Source organism: Theobroma umbraticum, unplaced genomic scaffold (genome assembly GCF_002168275.2).
Source record: "Theobroma umbraticum cultivar Fairchild unplaced genomic scaffold, ASM216827v3 scaffold_12.1, whole genome shotgun sequence".
NCBI lineage: Eukaryota > Viridiplantae > Streptophyta > Magnoliopsida > Malvales > Malvaceae > Theobroma > Theobroma umbraticum.
Window position 1 is genome coordinate 2,646,922 of NW_018397269.1, and position 20,373 is coordinate 2,667,294.

The 20,373-nt window shown below is 33.3% G+C and overlaps 2 protein-coding genes across 3 annotated transcripts; both read left to right on the forward strand.

The window, feature by feature from the left end:
• Positions 1-4,882: 4,882 nt before the first annotated feature.
• On the forward strand, positions 4,883-6,716 carry LOC110425802 (Nascent polypeptide-associated complex (NAC), alpha subunit family protein). Its single transcript, XM_021440842.2, has 4 exons — positions 4,883-5,044; positions 5,135-5,225; positions 5,960-6,093; positions 6,192-6,716. Exons 1-4 carry the CDS (start codon positions 4,976-4,978, stop codon positions 6,522-6,524), a joined length of 627 nt encoding a protein of 208 aa, XP_021296517.1. The 5' UTR covers positions 4,883-4,975; the 3' UTR covers positions 6,525-6,716.
• A 2,745-nt stretch (positions 6,717-9,461) lies between these two features.
• TERT (telomerase reverse transcriptase) lies at positions 9,462-20,145 on the forward strand. Of its 2 annotated transcripts, none has more exons than XM_021441182.2 (12): positions 9,462-9,829; positions 9,937-10,014; positions 10,796-10,861; positions 10,959-11,103; positions 12,464-12,792; positions 13,356-13,482; positions 13,645-13,789; positions 14,367-14,505; positions 14,808-16,028; positions 18,194-18,762; positions 19,155-19,427; positions 19,634-20,145. In XM_021441182.2, the coding sequence occupies exons 1-12, from the start codon at positions 9,521-9,523 to the stop codon at positions 19,905-19,907; spliced, it is 3,675 nt and encodes a 1,224-aa protein (XP_021296857.1). In that variant the 5' UTR covers positions 9,462-9,520; the 3' UTR covers positions 19,908-20,145. The 2 variants fall into 2 exon arrangements, with proteins under 2 accessions (XP_021296857.1, XP_021296858.1); XM_021441183.2 differs by lacking the exon at positions 19,634-20,145 and having other exon boundaries at positions 19,155-19,201; positions 19,305-19,402.
• Positions 20,146-20,373: the final 228 nt, after the last annotated feature.

Here is a 20,373-nt window from a genome sequence, read left to right on the forward strand (position 1 = left end):
CTTGACAAAATTTGGTCAGGCTCCTTCACATATGAAACAGCAAGATTAGTATGCAGCAAATCCTTGTCAATATTCACAGGCGTTACTCTTAAAGGGTTAGCAACGAGATCTGCACCAAAGGGCAAAGCTGATCTTGGACCCTGTGGACCACCACCTTCTATTTGATGACTTTGTTGAGCATCTGTACAGAGGAAGTGCAGATATTGGCAGGGAGCAAAACAGAGATCTTTCAAGAACAACACAGCAAGCAAAGATTCACAGCAAAGGTCGCAAAACAAAACAGTTTTGGGAAAGTGATGAGTGAGCCAACAAATGGGCTTCAGCCTCTAGTCTCAGCACAAGAAGGGGAAGCAAAGTAGAGAGATTTGGGAAAGTGAGACAGACACATGGTTAGGTATTTCTATTTGAGTTATATGGGTTTGGTTTCTTTTGAGATTAAGTTGGAAAATTTTAAAATTAGTTTGAATGGGGGGTAGACTTGGTTAAAGTTTAATTTATTTTTTATCTAGATAGAAGTTTGAGTTTTTATAGTAACACAAATTTAAATATTTTAAATTTTATTAATAAATTAATTTTTTATATATTAATCAATGTAAAAAATAATATTATATTACTTAATTTATTATATATATTAATGACACAAATTATATGTTATATTTTGATATATATTACAAAGTTTGTATAATTAATTATTAATATAATTTTATAAAAAGTATGATAATAACTAATAAAATTAATAACTATAATCATATAAATAAAATTTACTATAAGCTTACATATAAAACATATTAATATATATGTAAGATATTTTAACATCTCATATACATACATATATATATATATATATATTAACTTATAAAGTTATAACAATTAAAGAATATAACTTATTGTTTCATATTAATACAATTTTTTTTTGTGAATATTGCAGGTTTATATATTCTATAGCTATGATTATAATTTGTATACATAGATATAATAAACTAATACATTTTAAATATATTATATTAATAAGTTTACTATATATCTATTTTATTAATTTATATATATTAACTAATTAATATTAAAACGTACATTAAGTATTTTTATTTTTTGTTTAATTTATTATTATATCTTATCATGTATTTTTATAAAATTAAAAAATTTATTTTGTTCTTTTTATCAATTTTTTCATGTTATAAAATTAATGAATTTGAAACTATTAATTTATAATTTATGATTCGATAAAGTTTTCAAAATTGTAAAAAATTAAGCAAAGAAAAACATATTTAAATTTTTAAATATTATAAACTTCAGTATGTATATATTTGCTTTTATTAATATCTATTTTTATAAGGATTAATAAAATTTATAAACAGTTTAAAATATTTTAAGGTCTAAAATTTTAAAAATAGTAATACTAACAGAATTTTCCAATGGAATGTTCCGTTGGAAAATTTCTGTTGGTAATAGCTTTCCATTGGAAACTTTAGCGCACTTTCAATTATTTTGGATCCTTAAACTTTCAGACGGATTTCCAACGGATAATTTTTCATTGAAAAATTTCAATGGAAATTTGTTGAAAAATTTAGTGGGAAAATTTTTTGTTGACACAAAAAAAAATCTCCAACGGATTTCCAACGGAAATATTCCTTTTCCATTGGAAATCTATAAAAAAAAAATTACAAGAATTTCTATTCTAATTCCATTGGAAATCTGTTGGAAATCCGTTATCCGTTAGAAATTTCCAACGGAATTTTTTTCATTGGAAAAAGTATGTTTTCTTGTAATATATGCAGCTAATACATTTTTATATTTTAAATTGAAGTAATATACCTTATTTGAGTCTTCATCAAGAGTTACTAAGTCTTCATCAAAAACTCCTAAGTCCTCATCAAGAGTTACAGGTGGGTCTACATCAAGAATTGCAAAAAGACCTTTTACTAGTGTTCAATGAAGACCTACTACTACTTTAAGACATGGTGGTGTTGTTGGAGGACATGGTGGTGGTGCTTGAACAGTTAAATCTACTTCATCTACAAAGAGGCCTGCTTCAGTTGTTGCTTTTGCTAGATATATTACCCTTGCTTCCTCAATAATGAATTCTGTGAATGTTCTATTTGAATATGGTGTTGACAGTGCTTGAGGGTCACAAACAAGTGTCTCTAATGTTGGTGATATGTGAATATGTGTATCTGATATAATTTTTATGGTGTTTTTAATGGTTGGAATGTAATTACAAAATATGCTTTGTATTTTTTTTTTGCCTTTATTTGTTTGCTATTATCTAGAGATGTGATATTGGATGTTGATTATTGACTTTGATTTTATGATCTTTTGATGTTTAAGAAAATGCTAATTAATTTTTTGTTTACTTACTTTAAACAAAATGGTTGATATATTATATTGTGGTTCATATAGTGTTCTGTTTTGAGGAAAACAACATGCATAGTCATTTATTGTCATTATTGTTACATCAATTCAAATTAAATGTCTCATTATTATGTCTAGTGATCAATATGATGTGTATGGGTGTACAATTGGGTGTAGGTGTCATGCTTTCTTTAGTTTATTCTCATGTTTACGGTTAAACACTTGGCACATGCTAAACATTGGTTCATAAAATAATAAAAAATGTTATGCTTTAAAGAATTAAAATAAAAACTAATCATTTCCATAGCTGTTATTAAGTCTTGAATGTTATTTATTCCATACATATATATACCTATGTATAAAATATTTTATTTATTAAAATAAAAGGATGAACTTTCTATTGAAATATACAAATATGACATTAGGTTAAAAAGAGCACAGATTATATATCAATTGAAACCAATCTAGTCATATCTGCCACTCTTGTATACTTGAGTTTCTTTTATTGTATTTTCAATATTTTTAATATTTTTTTTTGTTCAAAAAAGAATTGAAGACAGTCTACTTTAAAGAACTAAAATAGGGACCAATCATTTCAATGGCAGTTATTAAGTCATGAGTGTTATTTTACTGATGAACTTTCTATTCCAATTTATTTATACTGTCTTAGGACTTCCTTTTAATCATGTACAGATCTATGTAGTGAAATTTCCCCTGATTTATCTATCATTTATTGTTCTTTGTTTAATATTTTCAGTAGTTTGCAATTTCCTTCTTCAATTATAATTAGCATAATAGAGCATTGCCAACTATAAAGTAATTTTTGCTTCCTTCACATTTTAGCTATCGATTTGATGTTATTTGTCTCATGTGAATATTCTTTGTTGTATTGTCATAGCATAAAATTGTTACATTCAATCTTTAAAGCATTTTTATGCTTTTTTTTGTAATTTTTTATTATAAATATTACTAGATTATATTTTATTTTAATATTACTATATATATATATATATATATTACCTTTCTATATTATTTATGTTTTTCCTACATGATTTATAGGTTAATAATAAAAATTGTTGTGTTTTCCTACAATTCTTCCTTTGATTTTCAGCAAATAACTTGATGCATGATGTCATGTGAGATGTTCAATTAGAGATGAATGTTATTTATCACTCATAAAAGAGTTTATTTTTTCATGAATAAGAATGAATTCCTTCGTATTTTAGTTGCTAATTTGATATTTTGCGTTTCATATAAATTTTGTTTGTTTTATCATCATGGTATAAAATTTTTACATTCAATCTTTAGACCATTTTTATCCTTTTCATGCTCTGTAATGTGTTCTTTGCAAGTTGTCTCACAGCATGTTTGTAGATACAAATAGCACTGTGTTACTTCAACTAGAACAATAGTCTTATCCACTAATGATTTTACTTTCTAATAATAATTTACTTTTTTAGATATTGCATACAATTTACTATGGAAGATCCTATTAGACAAATAAAATTGGTGGCATTTGAAAAGCCAACAGAGAAATTAGTGAGTGCTACAATTACAAAGCTTGCAACACTCATGACTATCAATCAAATGACTTTACCTGGATTATAAAAGCCTTGATCCAACAAACAAAGACATTCGTTATAGGTTTAACCTCAAGAGCAATGAAAGCAAGCTTTGCCAATTACAAAATCTTTGACTGTAATGAAATGGAAGACCAACAATCGCCAACTCTCACTCTTAGCAGGACAATTGTACCAGCAACAACTCCACCAACATCTAAAGAACACAACCAAGAACCTCCAGCATCACCAATAAGCAGCCAAGTAGTCAGAGAGCTTTTCCTAGCCCGCACGCCTCAAAAACACGCCAACACAAGCTAGGGAGAAGAATCGCCCACCAAAACTTTTTACCCACATGTGCTTACTAACTAGCCACTAAATTTAGATTGCCAACCACATGTTGCAATGCCTTATTTTTTTTGCATCAAGGCACATGCTATGTAGACCATTTAGATCATAAATTTTGTATATATTTAGAATGAGACAATATATTGACAAATCATCTTGATTTTATATATACTTAGAATACTGATTATATATTAACAAACTAGGTTGAGGAATACATTTTGTTATTAAAGTGGGAATGAGTGTAAAGAATGATAAATACTATTGTTATTACCTTTCATATTGTTGAACATAGCATGTGAATGCTAGATCATTCAGTTTGATCTAATTGCTAGCCATATTTATCGATCTTGCTTGAAATTAAGAGTATGTCGATAAAGGGGAGTTATAATTGTACAGCTATCATGAAACCCTTCTTTGGGCATAAAACACAGGTACACCACCCCCAGCGCAAGGCATGGGCCTTTTTGTAGTTTCAATTAAAAGGAGTGATTTTCAAGTTTCCTAATAAGCGTTGGGCTCACAGGTAAGAAAGCCCGAAAAGCAAGTTCAAATGGGTAAGCATCACTAATTTAGAGTGTCAAAGTTGTAATTTAACAGTAAATCAGCACTGCTTTATTAAAGAAGCTTCATTTCGTGGGTTTTAGGGTTTTTTGGTCTTGTAGCTTGTACGATTTTTTTTTTTTTAATTTTTGGCTTCTGCTTCTGCCTCTTGACCAAAAATGACTGCTCAGACCGACAAAGAGATCGAAGAGATCCTCGCCGCTCATCTCGATCAACAGAAAATTGATGTAATTCTTCTGTTTTTCCCCTTTTTTAGTTCCTAAAATAATGATATTTTCCTTTTTTTTATTGATTTTTTTTGAAATTTTCGTTTGCAGTCGGAACAACCTGAACAGCCCGTGGTTGAAGATGATGATGAGGACGAGGACGACGATGACGATGATGAGAAGGATGAGGATGATGCCGAAGGTGAATCTTCATATTCTTGTTCATTTCTTAAATCTTTAGATTTGGGCTGAAATGTTTTCAATAATGGTGTATTCTTTGGTTAATTGTGTTTGTTTATATGAATGGAGATATGGTTAAATTTTTTTAAGATGCATGGATTAGCGAATCAAGCTGGTTCGCTAGGCGCTCGAGCTCGATTTTGGGTTTTTTGGGATATGCTCGAATTTGACTGCCAGGTCAAGTAGAGCTCGAGTAGTTCAACTAGTCAGTCATGCCCAGTTCAAGAATTTTAGTACTGGTTGGGTTTCTGAACCTTGAATTTGTAGGGGAGCTTGAGAGCAAGCTTTATACTGTTTTTGACTTGGATTGCACTCCTACTTTGGCTCTCCATTAGGTTGTGTTAGAGATTTGGTGCTATGAAAACCCAGAAATCTGCCAAGTCCAGATTTTTTCTCCTTGTCTAGATGTAGGGTCTTGGCCAATGGTTATTTTGATGGTTTAGGATACTGTCTCGTGTTCATCTATGAAAAGATTATTGTCAATGCATAAAGTCCTTGCTTATTGGCTTGCTAAATTCATTTATTGCTTTATGAAACATGGATCACTGGGTGCATGATTTCACATCTGGGGAATGATGAGAAATGTTAATTGGAGAAGTATACTTTAGACAAATGAGCGATTCAATGATGGCTGGGAATTTTTATTTCCTACTGGTCTTTAAGAGATTCAATTTTTTCTATTGTAAATATTTTCAGGACACCATGATGGAGATGGAAGTGGTAGGTCAAAGCAAAGCAGAAGTGAGAAGAAGAGTCGCAAAGCCATGTTGAAGCTAGGGATGAAACCCATTCCAGGTGTTAGCCGTGTCACTGTCAAGAAGAGCAAGAATGTTAGTCCCCTTTCTATATTTTTAATCGTTCATTACTTCTCTTCTCTGCCTTGCTTATTAGTGTTTACTTTGATAACTGATTTCACTGTTGAATTCAGATATTATTTGTCATTTCAAAACCGGATGTCTTCAAGAGCCCAACATCAGATACCTATGTGGTGTTTGGAGAGGCTAAGATTGAGGACTTGAGCTCACAACTGCAGACTCAGGCTGCTGAGCAATTTAAGGCTCCCGATCTCAGCCATGTGATCTCCAAACCTGAGTCATCAACCATGGCCCAGGATGACGAAGAAGTAGATGAGACCGGAGTTGAGCCCAAGGACATTGAGTTGGTGATGACACAAGCAGGAGTCTCCAGGTCGAAGGCTGTCAAGGCACTCAAGGCTGCAGATGGGGACATTGTTTCTGCTATAATGGAGCTAACAACCTAAGAATGGTGTTTGTTAGTGATATGTGATGGATCTAGTAGTAGCTAATTTGGTTTCTGAGATTGTGTGCTTCAGGTCGGATATCCGTTTTTTTTCTTATTGTTTTTGAAATTTCTTTTTTAATGTTATATTTTCTCTTTTCTTGTTACTGTTGTACCAGTATAAACCATTTGGGAGTGAATCTTTTTCTGATAAGTGGAGTACTTTATACCCTATCAAGTTTTGGTTAGTTGCAATCACTCTTCAGCTCTCAGCTTGACTAAGTATGGACTACTCATCAAATCTTCATTGTGAGCAGGTGGTTTTCCCTTTTTTTTTTTTTTTCATTTATATGGACTACATCAAACCATCAACTCTAGATTTGGGTACATGTGATTTTAGGCTTCACGAGTGAGAGGAAACTTTATCCCATTGTTAGGGATGTATACGGGTACCCAGTGTATGTGTCACGGGGTCATTACTCTCTCTCTTATAAATGCGTTTATGGGGGTGTGTAGCACACTTATTTATAAGGAGCCTAGGATCACCTGTTCTTGTCCGATATGGGATAGAGGTATTGTCCTCGTGATACTTTTTTCCATCTGATTACGGCAACGTCTTCGTTGCCGTCGGTCACTCTGTCTACCCCGATTCGTTGGGGCGCTCGGCGTGAGTCGGATGAGGTCCAGCTTGCTTTGATATCACTTGTCACAGGATTATTACTCTCTTCCCCATAAACACGTTTATGAGGGTGTGCAGCACACCCGCTTGTAAGGAGCTCAGGACTTCCCGTTCTTGTTCGATTTGGAATAGAAGCACTTTCCTCGTGACATATGCACCTTGATAATGTAAGGTTAGGTATTCAAATGAGATTTTTGATACTAAGGGTTTGATATTTGAATAAGATTTTAATACCCGTCTTGAGTTTAGTATTACCCTTGCCTGTTATATAAAACATCCCCTCTTCTTCCCAAGGTTTGACTTCACAATGAGAGGCAATTGTATCTCATTATATAAGCCTAAACTCTATCTTTCTAAGGTTTAAACTCAAGATTTCAAAATTGGGGTTTCAGTTTCTTAGTCATTGGAGTCTCTCCTAAGTCCTAAAGGTAACTTAGGGATCGACATGTTTAATTTGGGAATAGAAAATGATCTAGCCTAGCTCCACATGTGTGTATTCATCTCCTCAGTGTAAAAGAAATATTTTGGAGTTGGTTTAGGTCAAGATTGGGGCTGATGAAGTCTAAACCCCAAGCTTTATCGAAAATGGGTTGTGCTTGTGAGGTTGGGTGAGAAGCCTTGTCCATAGACATTTCAGCATGTGTTACAGAATTTGGGCACTGTTTGTCCTTGTAACATTGCTTACTTATTCCATCACTTGTAAGTGCTTGTAAGTTAAGTCTTTTACTCCACCCTTGTTTATGTTAGGAGGTTAAGCGCCATGATTTAGTGACATAATCTTTTCTTGAATTTATAATTAATTACGTGATTCTTTAATTTCATCGGATTAAAAATTTAATTTAATCGATTTAATTCAAAAATAATATATCGATAATCAAATGAACAGAATGCAAATGTCATGTTAAGTACTTCAACAGAAGTAAATACGTACTTCAATCCCACGTAAATATGAGATTTTAAAAAGTTTATAAATGTGGGTATTATACATTTTATCAAGGTAATCTTTTAAGGAGAAAATAATAATTTTAAGATAAAGTAGTATTAGAAGAGTCTATTTTATACAAAGACAACGTCAAATTGAACAGAGTAAGCAAAGAAGAATGTCATGTTAAGCACTTCAAAAGAAAACAAATAAGGAATCTTAGAAAAAGAGGGCATTGAGCACAATGATCAAGTAGAATGTTATACATGAAAGTACACAAAGGAAAATTAACAAACCAAAACTAAGAGGAAATTTTTATTTTGAGGAAGATTATTTTTGAAAAAACATTTACGAACATAAATATTTGATCTAGATATTTGAATTTTTAATTTGACTAAAATGATTTCAATTTAGTAAAGAGAATGAAAAATATTTAAAAAGATGGAACAGTGTGAAACCTTTTTACCATTATATTTTTTTTATATTTTTTCATTCTTTCTTCTTTTTTATGTTATTTTTTAAAATATTTTCTTTGAAAATTTTATAATTTTAAAAATTTACTACAAAACCATCAAATATAAAAATTTCTCAATTAATATTTTAAATAAAAACTAAACACTAGTACATGTAAAAAAGTATATGTATTTTAAAAGTAAATTGTAATAATGATTTAAATAAATTGAATTAAATTTTATTCCGTAAAAATGCGTGCACAATCAACTAGTTTAATTATATTTGGAAATAAAATTCCTCAACAACCCTAATTTTATTCATCACCTTATTTGAAGATAAAAGATCAAATTATCAATTTAGTATCTATACTTTACCAAAATGTTACATTTAATCATTTGCTAGAATTCATATAAAATGATAACTGGTGTTGACATGACGTAAATCGAAATTAAATTCATATGTTGGATGTATACTACCTAAAACTTGATCAACAATATGCTAACATCATTATCAATGGGTCAATAACTTTAACTACAGAAATTTAAAGATATTAATAATTAAATTTATATAAATAAATTTTAAAAATATATGAACTCGATTTATAAAAATTATAATATAAGATTTGTCAATGACGCGCTATCACTAATGAAAGTTATATTAACATGGTGAATGACACATTAGCAATTTTTACAAAAAAAAAAATAGTAATAAAATTTTAAAAAATAAAGAAGTAATTTAAAGGAATTCTAATAAATAAATGAATTAAATTCGATATTTTGATAAAGAATAGTACACTGTAAAAAGCTCATGACCGTACTATCAATGGGACTGTACTGTCGATGCAGAGCGCGGGAAAGAGAAAAAAATCAAAGTTTTGGTATCCAGTTAAGCAAAACAACCTCGTAAGAAGAGACAAGGGAATACCACTCACTCTCTTCCCTGCTCTCCAGACTCAACGGAAGAAATGGCGAGGAAGAAGAAACGGAGCTGGAAGGTACCAAAGATTTTGTGGAGGATCTTCAATGAGAAAGCAAGGAACCTTGCCACCACTATTACTTGTATAATCCCTCCTCCTCCTTCTCAGCCTTTTCCAATTACTTGCCGTTGCCAAGGCCGTTCTTGTCTTCAATGCTGTGAAGATCCCATTTCTTTTCTCCTTCGACCCGATGACCCTTTGGATTATAAGAAGCTTCTCCATGATTGCTTTGTCGTCGTTAATGACGATGCTCCTTTCCTTGAGTTTAATCCTGATCGACATTGGTCTCAAAAACAGGTCTGGGTGTGGTTCAAAAATGTTTTCTTTTTCTTCCCCTTTCTTTGTTTCTTAAATGAAAAGCCCTTTTAACGGATTCTTTTGGTTGTTTTTGTTTTTGGTTTCAGATTGTGGGAAGGGTTATTGAGATGATGTTATTTCAAAGACCCAAGCCTTGTAATTTAATATGCACTGGTTACAACAAGGCAGGTGCTTTCTTTTGGCTGCTTCTCTTGTTGGTATATCTTCATGTTGTTTGGATGGAGGTTATTCTTTTGTTTGGATGGATCATTAGAAGGAAGAGGGCGGAGGGAGGGGAACCTTGATCTTTTCCTTTCTCCCATTTGAAGTCCTTTATTGTTTCGATGCCTCGAAATTGAGGGAATGGGAGAGAAAGGGAAGTCTTTCCTTCCAGGGTAATATTGTAAAACTATGTGATTGATTCTTTCTTCCCTTCCCCTTTCTCCTTCCTCTTAGATTTTTGCAATACACAAGCATCCGAACCCTTCATTTCTCCTGTTCAACCCAATCATGGCGTTAAGTTGTTTACAGTTCCTTTATCATTTTCATATAGAACATTCTCATTTTGAAGAGTGATGACTATATTAACCAAGTAATTGCAGTCCTTGATTACTTCAATTTTTCCATTCAAACTACTTTTTAAATGAAGCATTATAAGCATTAGACAAGTGCTTGTACTCTTGGTGAGAGATTAGAATAAATATTTTTGGAAACCATAGTTTAAGTAAGTTCTTTACCAGGAATGAAAGTTATAGTTGCAGTGTTCTTATCATGTATTTATTTGCATTATTATCTCTTGTTACCATAACTTGTTGTAGTGCTATTAAACCAGTATGTGGATTCTTGATTGGAGCATGCTAGGCTATAAGGATTTGACATATGCTTGTGGTAATATTTTGCTTAAGGTTTTCTTTCTATTTTTCCTCCATAATTGTTTGTGGCAAACCTTTTGTATTGACATAACAGCTTGCAAGATCAAGCATGATTGTAGAGCTTTTAACGTCTTCAGCTTGGGATATTCTACTTGAAAGGGTATGTTGAGGCTTAGAAATTGTTATTCCATCTGTCAAGTAGTTGTGCTCTTGGTATAATAATTTTATGCACTCTGTACAATTCCTGAATATGGCAGGTTGGGGATGAGTGCATGGTTTATCTACTATGGCATACATCAATATTTTTGCCCCTTTCTCACAAGAAACACCTTCAAGTTGCAGGTTCTCCTATCAATAAGTTATGCAAGAAGTTGTCAAACAATGAAACAAAACCGAAATCTGGTATACAAAAGCTGAACATATTGTGTGTGTTTGTGCACATAGATAGTTATAAAATACCACTTTTATTGACTTTTGTTTACAACATTAATCTCTGTTTTTGTTTGAATTCCTCTGCTAAGTTTCATTAGGTTTCTTCAATTAAAACTAATCTTATGGCAAGTGGTCCTTGCCTACCTATCATATGGATCAATGAATTCTCCCAATCAGAACAGCATTATGGGATTCTGAAACTCATATACATTACTTGAGGGATGTATCAGAATTTGTTCTAAATATCAAACGCCAATGTGACTGTCACCTGCAATCAGAACATATACTATAAATAGTGTTGCTTGATAGAAAGATAATATAGTCATTAAAATTTATTAAATACTAATTCTATGGTGTACTTCCAGTCAGAACAACATTATGAGGTCCAGGAACACATACACATTACTGGAAAGATGAACTTGAAGAATGTTCCAATCTATTAAACAACAATGTGGTTGTAGCTAATCCGTTAGCCGGATAAGTATTGTTACTTGATAGAAAATAAAACAATTGTTATAATTTATTAAAAGTAATATTGTGAATACTATGTTTGCACTTTGGATTAGTTCTTATCATTTTTGGAGTAATTAAGCATGGCAGAATACTCTTAAAGGGTTACATAATGATAAATAACAATTTCCTTCCATAATGCACTGCTTTCAGATTTTGTTCCTATAATTAGTTCCTCATCCATGCCAGGTAATTGTTTGATATGATCAAATAGCACTAATTTTCCACCTGTTTGCTTATGATGTCCAGTCTGCTGGCAGATGTTTGGCCCTAAGCACATCTGGCCCTAAGAATGTGCATTGACATTTTAAAGTGAGCTAATTATAGTAGGATGCATTGAGTACCTCATCTCTCAAGTTTCTGTATGCTTTGAGCTGTAAGTTGATTCTATGACTTGTACCTTTTCTCTTGAACAATCCTGGTTCCACATTTTTATATCAAAATATGTAGGCCACTGGAGAAAGACCCAGTTAGCTATTCCAATCACTGCCTGAATATTGATTTTAGTAGACACATCAAACGAGCATGATATGTTAGTTGACACACGTTGATCTTGGTCAGTTGGATCCGTTTGTTCAATCATTTGATAAGCAGAGATGTTCTTTGATAAATGAACGACTTAATGGAATTAATCAGTCCTTTGTTCACTTGATATCTTTTGTAGTACTATTAGGTTTTATATTTCTCTCTTGTGCCACTTTTTGTCCCTTTCATTTTCTTTTCTTTTCTTCTTCCATTTTTTTTTGCCTTGTTGCCTGTTTGTGTTGTCTCACCTGCTAAATTTTGATTGAATGGTCCTTACGTTGGAAAATTTTCTCAGGAGCTGGAAAGAAAAGGAAGGGAACTGATAATAGCATTTCAGTGTCAAAGAGGCAGCAATGTAGTTCCCTTCCCAGTTATGACATTGATTTTGCTGGTTCCAGAATGCAAGAAGCTGTTGCTAAGTCTTCAAATGGAGAACTTCAAAGAAGGTCAAGTCAGACTGCAGAAAAGCATAAAAAGTTTTATAGACCTTTTGATTGGAAACGCCAGAAGAGGCACAGACAACTAAATATTCCAGAATGCAGACATGAGACCATCTCCAGAACCATTTTTTCTGATGAAAGTTGCTTACCTGGGAATCTCAAGTCCCCCTCCAACATAAGTCAGGTAATTTTCTTCAGTAGTTGTTTATTCTAAGAACCCAATAACTATATTTTCCTGCATAATGTTTGATTAATGCAAGTATATTTTATTTGTAAAATCATGCCATGTCGTGTAGTGTATACGATGTTTGTAAGAGAGAGATGCATTAATGCTAGTATATTTTATTTGGAAAGAAATCTTAGTGTTTGGGTTTGAGCAAAACTTTAGATACTACCTGAAACATAACAAGTTTTTGTAGAGGAAAAGATGTAGTAGCTGTTGCAGATCACGGATTTTAGTTGTGCTTTCTTTACTTGATTGAAAAGGACTTCAGTGCCCTCCAACATTAAATTAATGACACTTTAGACTTGTGAAAAATCAAATGTGGCATTTAAGAAAACACAAGAGCAGGTGTAAGCAAGCAAGGAAGTTTTCTTGTCAGTTCTGTTTCATATCTTTTAGTACTTGGGTTAATACAAGTGGATGAGAAGTTTAGAAACTCAAATTGCAAAATTTGTGATCTCTTGTCATTGCCTTGATTGACATTTGCATATTGCCTTCACAGTTTCTTTTATTTTGTTATGCAGATGCCAGTTCAATGTTCTTGTTATTTGATGCTAAAACCTCCCCAATTATTCTCCCATTGGAAAGAGATTAACAGGCAATCTATGTTCTATAATTTGGAATGTTCTTCATCCGTTCTTCCACAAGAACGTATCCTTTAATAGGTTTCAAAAGGTAGTGCATGTGGTTTTTTTTCTTCAATTTTGTGTAAGGTAGCCATTGTCATACAGTTGTGACTTCATATTTATAATGTTATTAGGTAATTTTGCCCCTCTTTGGCTTTATGGATTTGGTCACCTTAATAATATATAGATTTACTAAATACCTTAGTGCCAAATTTTTCAAGTTCAAAGCGTCTCATGGAGAATATCTTTTGTTTGTCTGATGCAAATGTAAGTGGTCAATCAGCGCCATGCTCCCATGACAGTGACTTTTGTCTCGTTGGATCTTCTTGCCTGTAAGTTGCATCCTGCAGATTTGTTACTCTAGGGTTGCGATGTTCTATTAATTTTGTGGTATTTTTAATGGAGGGAGTGATTTGGCAGAAGCATCTTTAGGGTATTGCTTAAGCTGGTTAGTTGTTGGCTTTGTAATTCACTATCTTATTTTACATGCTGTGGAGCATGTGTTCTCATTGTGCAAAGCCTATATGATAGGTATGTTTACAATGGAATTGATCAACAATGCTAGAAATTGTTCCAATTATATACAAATAGGTCTGTTGACTAGGTATACTAACGCTGCAGAGAGGGCTAAGGTAAATGGAATGCTCTTATAGCAGTCAAAGAGATCTTTGAAGTCCTTTGTATACACACACACACACATTGTATTCAAACCTGTGTGGTCCTTGTCAATTAGCTCAAAAAAGTTTAAGACGAAAATTATGGTCATTATATATTTGTAATGTTCAGTTTTTAATCTTAAAATGTTAAACCTATATAAATATATTAAATAATGTTAAAAATTGTATTTAGACCATAATTTACGCAATAAAGCTATTTTATAAAATGCTTTTTGTATTTTTGGTTCACCAGGTATCACTCGTTTCTTAAGTTGCTGAAGATGCTTATACGCAGAAGTAGACGTTGCAAGTCTTTGAAATTGTTGGAGAAGTATTGTCCACTATCTTCTTTCAATGAAAAGGCTATGGGAAAATCGAGCACAATAGTTGAGGTTAGTTTTACTTGTGAGACTCATATAAGGTTTTTGAAGCTGCAAGAGCCATCCTCTGAAATGCTTAGGTGTATGTTTTGCTAGTTGTCTTTTCTATTTTCAAGCCTTACCTGTAATGATGCTATGTTGGAAGATTGTGCAAATGTCCAAATTTTATGGTGTTTGCACTATTTTTAGATGAATTTGCAAACAGCTGGTGTTTATGGTAGTACAAAATTTTCTTTTTCTCTTTTTCTAGATGTGAATGTAAGAGTGTATGCAAGATGTTTCTAAAATGTGATTTCGAAGTTTTTCTATTTCAGAGCAATGTATTGGACAAAGGAGTGCTCAAGGAATCTCATGGCGTTGGTGCCAAAGAATACAACAAAATTCTGGAAGCTGATAGTGCACAGCTTGAGTCGACCAAGCCTTATTGTTTACAAAGTCAGGTAGGGGCGTTTATATGGGCTGTTTGTAGAAGTATAGTTCCTCCAGATTTGCTGGGAACTCCTTTTAACTGGAGAATACTAAGGAGAAATATTTCCAAATTTATTCGGCTGCGAAGATTTGAGAAGTTCTCTATGAAGCAGTGCATGCATCAGTTAAAACGCTCTGATTTCCCCTTTTTATCGAATAACCATACTTCATGCTGCTTGAATGGACAGGTGCCAAAGAATGGCACAGGGCAGAAGAAATTCAGTGAAGCAGGTTTTAGTATACATGATATTAAGCATAAACTATTTGTCAACTGGATTTTTTGGTTCTTTTCTTCTCTAGTGGTGCCATTGGTGCAAGCCAACTTCTATGTCACTGAAAGTGAGCATGGGAAACAAGATGTTTTTTATTATCGCAAGCCAGTTTGGGAGAAGTTTACAGATCATGCCATCACTTGCTTGAAAGATCGGAGCTATCTTGAATTGGATGAGGCTGCTGTTAGGGCTATAATAGACAAAAGACCATTTGGTTTCTCAAGGTTGAGGCTTTGTCCAAAACAAAATGGAGCAAGAATGCTGGCAAATCTTAAAGCATCCTCAAGAATGCTGGACGGAGGATCCTGTTCAAAACATAGATGTTCTTGGATGCACAGAAGTTTAAAAGCATGTTCTAGGAAAGTTAAGTCCAAACGTTTTAAATCTGTTAACTCTGTTCTTCGTGGTACACATGCAGTTCTAAAAGGTTTGCTGTTGAAAGAACCAGAGAAGTTGGGGTCATCGGTTTTTGATTATAATGATGTCTATAGAAAGTTATGTCCATTTCTAACCACTCTAAAGAATGTATCAACAACTGTGCCTGGTCTATTTGTTGTGGTTGCTGATGTTTCAAAGGCTTTTGATTCTATTGATCAGGATAAGCTGCTTAGCATAATGGAAGATGTCATTACGAAAGATGAATATCATTTACAGCAAATTCGTCAAGTTGGCTGTTCAAGCAGATGTTTATGGGATTATGAGAATCTCATGTTGGTTGATGAGACTGTCAACACGGGTTCAAACTTAATGTCTTCTGTCCCAGTTCGCTCATTGTCTAGCATTCTTGTTAATCAGGTAACCTGTTTTTTGTTGCTCTTGATGGAACATTTATGTTTTGTTGCTGTTGAATCTTTTCTCCTTTATTTCTGCTGGATTAGGTCTCCGTATATTGAAAAGAGAAAAGATTTCTGCTATCATCTGTCCATATTTGCTCACGGCTTTCTTGTTACCCTTTGATTGTTATTGTCAACTGTATTTCAATATTCCTCCTCCCTCAATTGCTGTTTCATTCTTGATGCACTTGCCAGTTCAGATATAATGCGATCTGTTTCATTTCGCCAAGCACCTTCCATACTGTTGTAGATCAACCTTTTGTTGTTTTTCTTCTCTTCATGCAGTTGCTGATTTTGCTGCTTTGAGCAGCTTCCTTGGTATCTTGTAACTTTGTTTTACTCTGAAATGCATGTAGAATTCCTTTTTATTTATTTATTTCCAGTTCATGGTTTTTAGTTTTGCATACTCAAGTCATGTCAAATCTGAATCTGTCCTTGGCACTTGCCACTCTGGAGTGGGAAACAGTAATCCGTCCTGCAAATGTATGATTAATTTTAAAAGAGGTGTATAATGCAATATCAGTTACCATTAGTGGCTTGAGAAGATACCATGACATTATTTTAACTTGCCTTTGGTACAAAGGGCATGTAGGTTGAGCTCAAAAAAGTTTTAGAAAGAAATGACAGGTACTTATGGTTTACTCTCTTTTTCATTTAGAGAAGGAAAGTGGAAAAAGGAGATTAATAAACAAATATATGGGTCATAAATCATACTTGGCCAAGCTAGGGCCAGAACCTTCACTAGTACTAGCTTGGCTATGCTAGAAATCTTTGCCTGCTATGGCAGACAAGCTTTTCTGTCAGAAAAAGTAGACAACTTTGGTCTGGCCCTCTGAATTGCTTTTAGCTCATTAATGTATTTCCTTCATTTCTATTTATTCTGTTTTATATCAAAAGGAATTGTAGTTGAAGTGGCAAGGCATTGAGTTAGAATTGGAGATAGACCTGGGTTTTAAACTGTATGAAAAAATAACCAAATACTTTTAAAATTATTGAGGTCATGAAAATCTGTTGAGAAAGTTAGAACTTGGGTATGCTATATAGACTGTATGCCAGGGAAGATGATCTGGATAGAGAAATTGTATAATGTAGGGACTTATTATATTATTCTTGTATTTTATGGGCTCAATAGCAATGTAATATTATTTATGATTTGTTAAATGGTGTGATTTCTCATTGATTAAGTTTGTGGTCGTGGCTTTTATATCTAAGTTTATCCCTTTCAGCAATTATGAATTGATTTTAGGTAAGATACTTAATATGTATGGAGACACAATTTCCTTTTCACCTCTTTTTCTTTTTTTTTTTTGTGCCATATTTGTTATTCACATGTGTCCATCTGTTTTACTTATTAGTATTGGTCTTACACATGAGAAGTCTTAAATGGTGTTATTCAAATTTAATTAAATCTTAATTTTTTGATATTAATTCTCTATTTCTCCTCATCTGCCCTCCCTATCTATGCAGTTGGACCAGCAAACTCCTTGCTACCTAATTGAGCACATTTTATCTTTCTGGTTTATTAGGACTGCGTAGCACACACAACTTCTTTACCTATATAAGGCCATAAAAAATGATGCTTGACAACAGTCTCTTGGCCTTATAACTATGGTTTGCTTGACAGTTTTCTATATTATTACTTCTGGAGACCTGCTGAACCTCTTAAATGATGCTATACAAGGTACCTAATTGTTGATGCACCAATGATTATAGGGTACCCGGCCTCCCCCTTTCTTGCTCTTTAATTTCATTTATGCTTTCCTTGTTTGCTGAATTTTTTGGTGGTGAAATCTCTCCCATTACCTGTCAAATGGGAAAATGTATTATATCAAACTACTTGTGGAAGGGACTAAGGAGGGTGGCTAAAACAGCGAACAAGGAATGCTAACAAATAATGATTAAATTCTTGAGACACACACAACACACACTCACACATGTATGTATGTGAGTGTGAGTGTGTGTGTGTGTGTGCACATGTGTGTTTGTACATATGTATATACATATATAGGTTTTTTTGAAAGGCATATATAAATATGTAAGTATATGTGTGTCTATATATGAATGTATAGAAAGCTTAGCCTAGCCTTATTTTTTTGATATGGGACTTGGGTTGGGAAAATGTTTCAGGGGTGCAGCAGGCTTCTTAAAAAGGAAGAGCTGTTTTCTAACCTATATGAGCATGTAAAGCGTAATGTGCTTCAATTGGATAAGAAGTTTTACTTGCAAGGAATGGGGATACCTCAAGGAAGTATGCTGTCATCTCTGCTTTGCTCATTATATTATGGGTATATGGAAAAGCATGAGATCTTCCCATATCTTGAGAAAACTTTTGAACCTGCTGCTGAAGTTTTATCCGCAAGACATGTTTTTTCTGATGCCTCAGATGCTCAGAATTCCAGTGAGGATGCACTTATCTTTCCCCCTACTTATTTGCTTCTAAGATTTATTGATGATTTTCTTTTCATATCAACTTCGAAAGAGCAAGCTAGTGGTTTCTTGTCCATGTTGCGTCGAGGATTTCCAGACTATAACTGCTACATGAATGAGGAAAAATTCTGTCTAAATTTTGACATCGAACGTCAAGCTGGGCTTTTATCAAATAGGATTTATGTGGTTGATGATGGAACTTCATTTCTTCGATGGAGTGGTTTGCTCATAAACTGTTGCTCTTTAGAAATTCAGGGTGATTATACAAGGTCAGTTTCTTGTATGGTTTTTATTAGAAATGTTAGTAATGATTTTGGCTTCCTTCCTGATGCTTGTTTTGCTGGATTAGTAAACAACACTATGTTTATGTAAAGCTCTCACCACTTTAGATGCTACAGTTCCTGACCATAAATTGCTTTCAGTTTGTGCATTTTTTATTATGTAAATCATCATTGAACATCACAAATGGTATATCCTATGGTTTGACATCCAAATAATTCTAAATTATGTATTAAATGAAATAAAGAACAACTTATGGCCTGATCCATTCCCAAAAAACTCTGTTCCTTTTTATTCCTTGTTAATTATCCCCAACAGAACCAGGGAAAGACAGCAGAACCGTTTTAAAGTTTTTCCTGAATGAGTTCAATCTTGTTAACAGGTATTTGGACAACCACTTAAGTTCCACTCTTACTGTCCGCTGGCAAGGTAAACCGGGTAATTATCTAAAAAAGAAGCTGTGTGGCTTCACGAGACCTAGGTGCCATCCCCTATTCTTTGATTTAAATATCAATTCCGCATCTGTTGTCAGATTGAACATCTATCAAGCTTTTCTGTTGTCTGCAATGAAGTTCCATCGTTATGTCTCTGAAATATCAGACATTTTCAAACCTTTAAGAAGATATTGTTTGAAAATCATTGAAAGATCCTTCAGGTATGGATTCAGATATTTGTTATCTTGCAATTGGCTGGTGCATTAAGAGATTGTCCACTTAAAATCATTTTTATTCATTTTCTGGATGTTTGCTGCCTGAAGCTAAACATCTCTATCAGAAGTATCCTTAGAAATTGTTTATTAATAATTAGTATCACATTTACTCTTCTAACTTTATTTTTGCCAATTATACTGCCATATCTCAGGTATATGCAGAGGCTGATCGGCAAAAGAATGGGTTCTAGTCGTCTGGGTTCAGGCTTGTCTCCTGTTCTGAAACTGATGAAGGAAGAAGTTGTATGGCTTGGATTAAATGCGTACATCAAGGTATTAAAGAGGAAACAGTCAAGGCATAGGGTATTGCTGTCTATGCTAAGGTGTAAGTATTTTGCCCATAGAATTACAGGGAATGAGTCATCTGAATTAAGATATGCAGTTGAAAGATCACATTCCTCTTCCTTATGGAAAATAGAGTATTGATGGGAATGTGATATTGACCCTCTTGCTTTTGTTTCTCACATTACCTTGATGTTATTGTACTGCTTTGAAAGGGTTATATTCAAGTTTGATCATTCATATATACATCTGACAAATAGTATGTGAAAATGGAACTACGGGGATAGCAATTTTTAGGTCGAGCATGAATCTTGATCTTGATGTTATGTTGTTTAATTTGATAAGATTGGTATTGTCTTGATATAAATTTTTTTTGTTTGGACATTTTTTCTTCTAGTGGTTACTGTATAAATGATAATGTTTATGATTTCTATAGAGTACAGTAGGGATAGGTTTGACATTTGACAATAGCAGTGCTAGAGAGTTATCCAACTTGGTTTAATTATTTAATAGTAGCAGGCAGGTATACATAGCATATCTGAACATGGGACATGTGAGCCAAAAACAATAATTAGAAAAGAAAGAGCTATATCATATGCATTTCATGACT

Coding starts and splice junctions, on each gene's coding strand:
- LOC110425802 (XM_021440842.2), top strand. CDS start 4,976: ATGACTGCTCAGACCGACAAAGAGATCGAAGAGATCCTCGCCGCTCAT. Junction 5,045..5,134: donor TCGATCAACAGAAAATTGAT/GTAATTCTTCTG, acceptor TTTCGTTTGCAG/TCGGAACAACCTGAACAGCC. Junction 5,226..5,959: donor GGATGAGGATGATGCCGAAG/GTGAATCTTCAT, acceptor AAATATTTTCAG/GACACCATGATGGAGATGGA.
- TERT (XM_021441182.2), top strand. CDS start 9,521: ATGGCGAGGAAGAAGAAACGGAGCTGGAAGGTACCAAAGATTTTGTGG. Junction 12,793..13,355: donor CCCCCTCCAACATAAGTCAG/GTAATTTTCTTC, acceptor TTTGTTATGCAG/ATGCCAGTTCAATGTTCTTG. Junction 13,483..13,644: donor ATCCGTTCTTCCACAAGAAC/GTATCCTTTAAT, acceptor AATAATATATAG/ATTTACTAAATACCTTAGTG.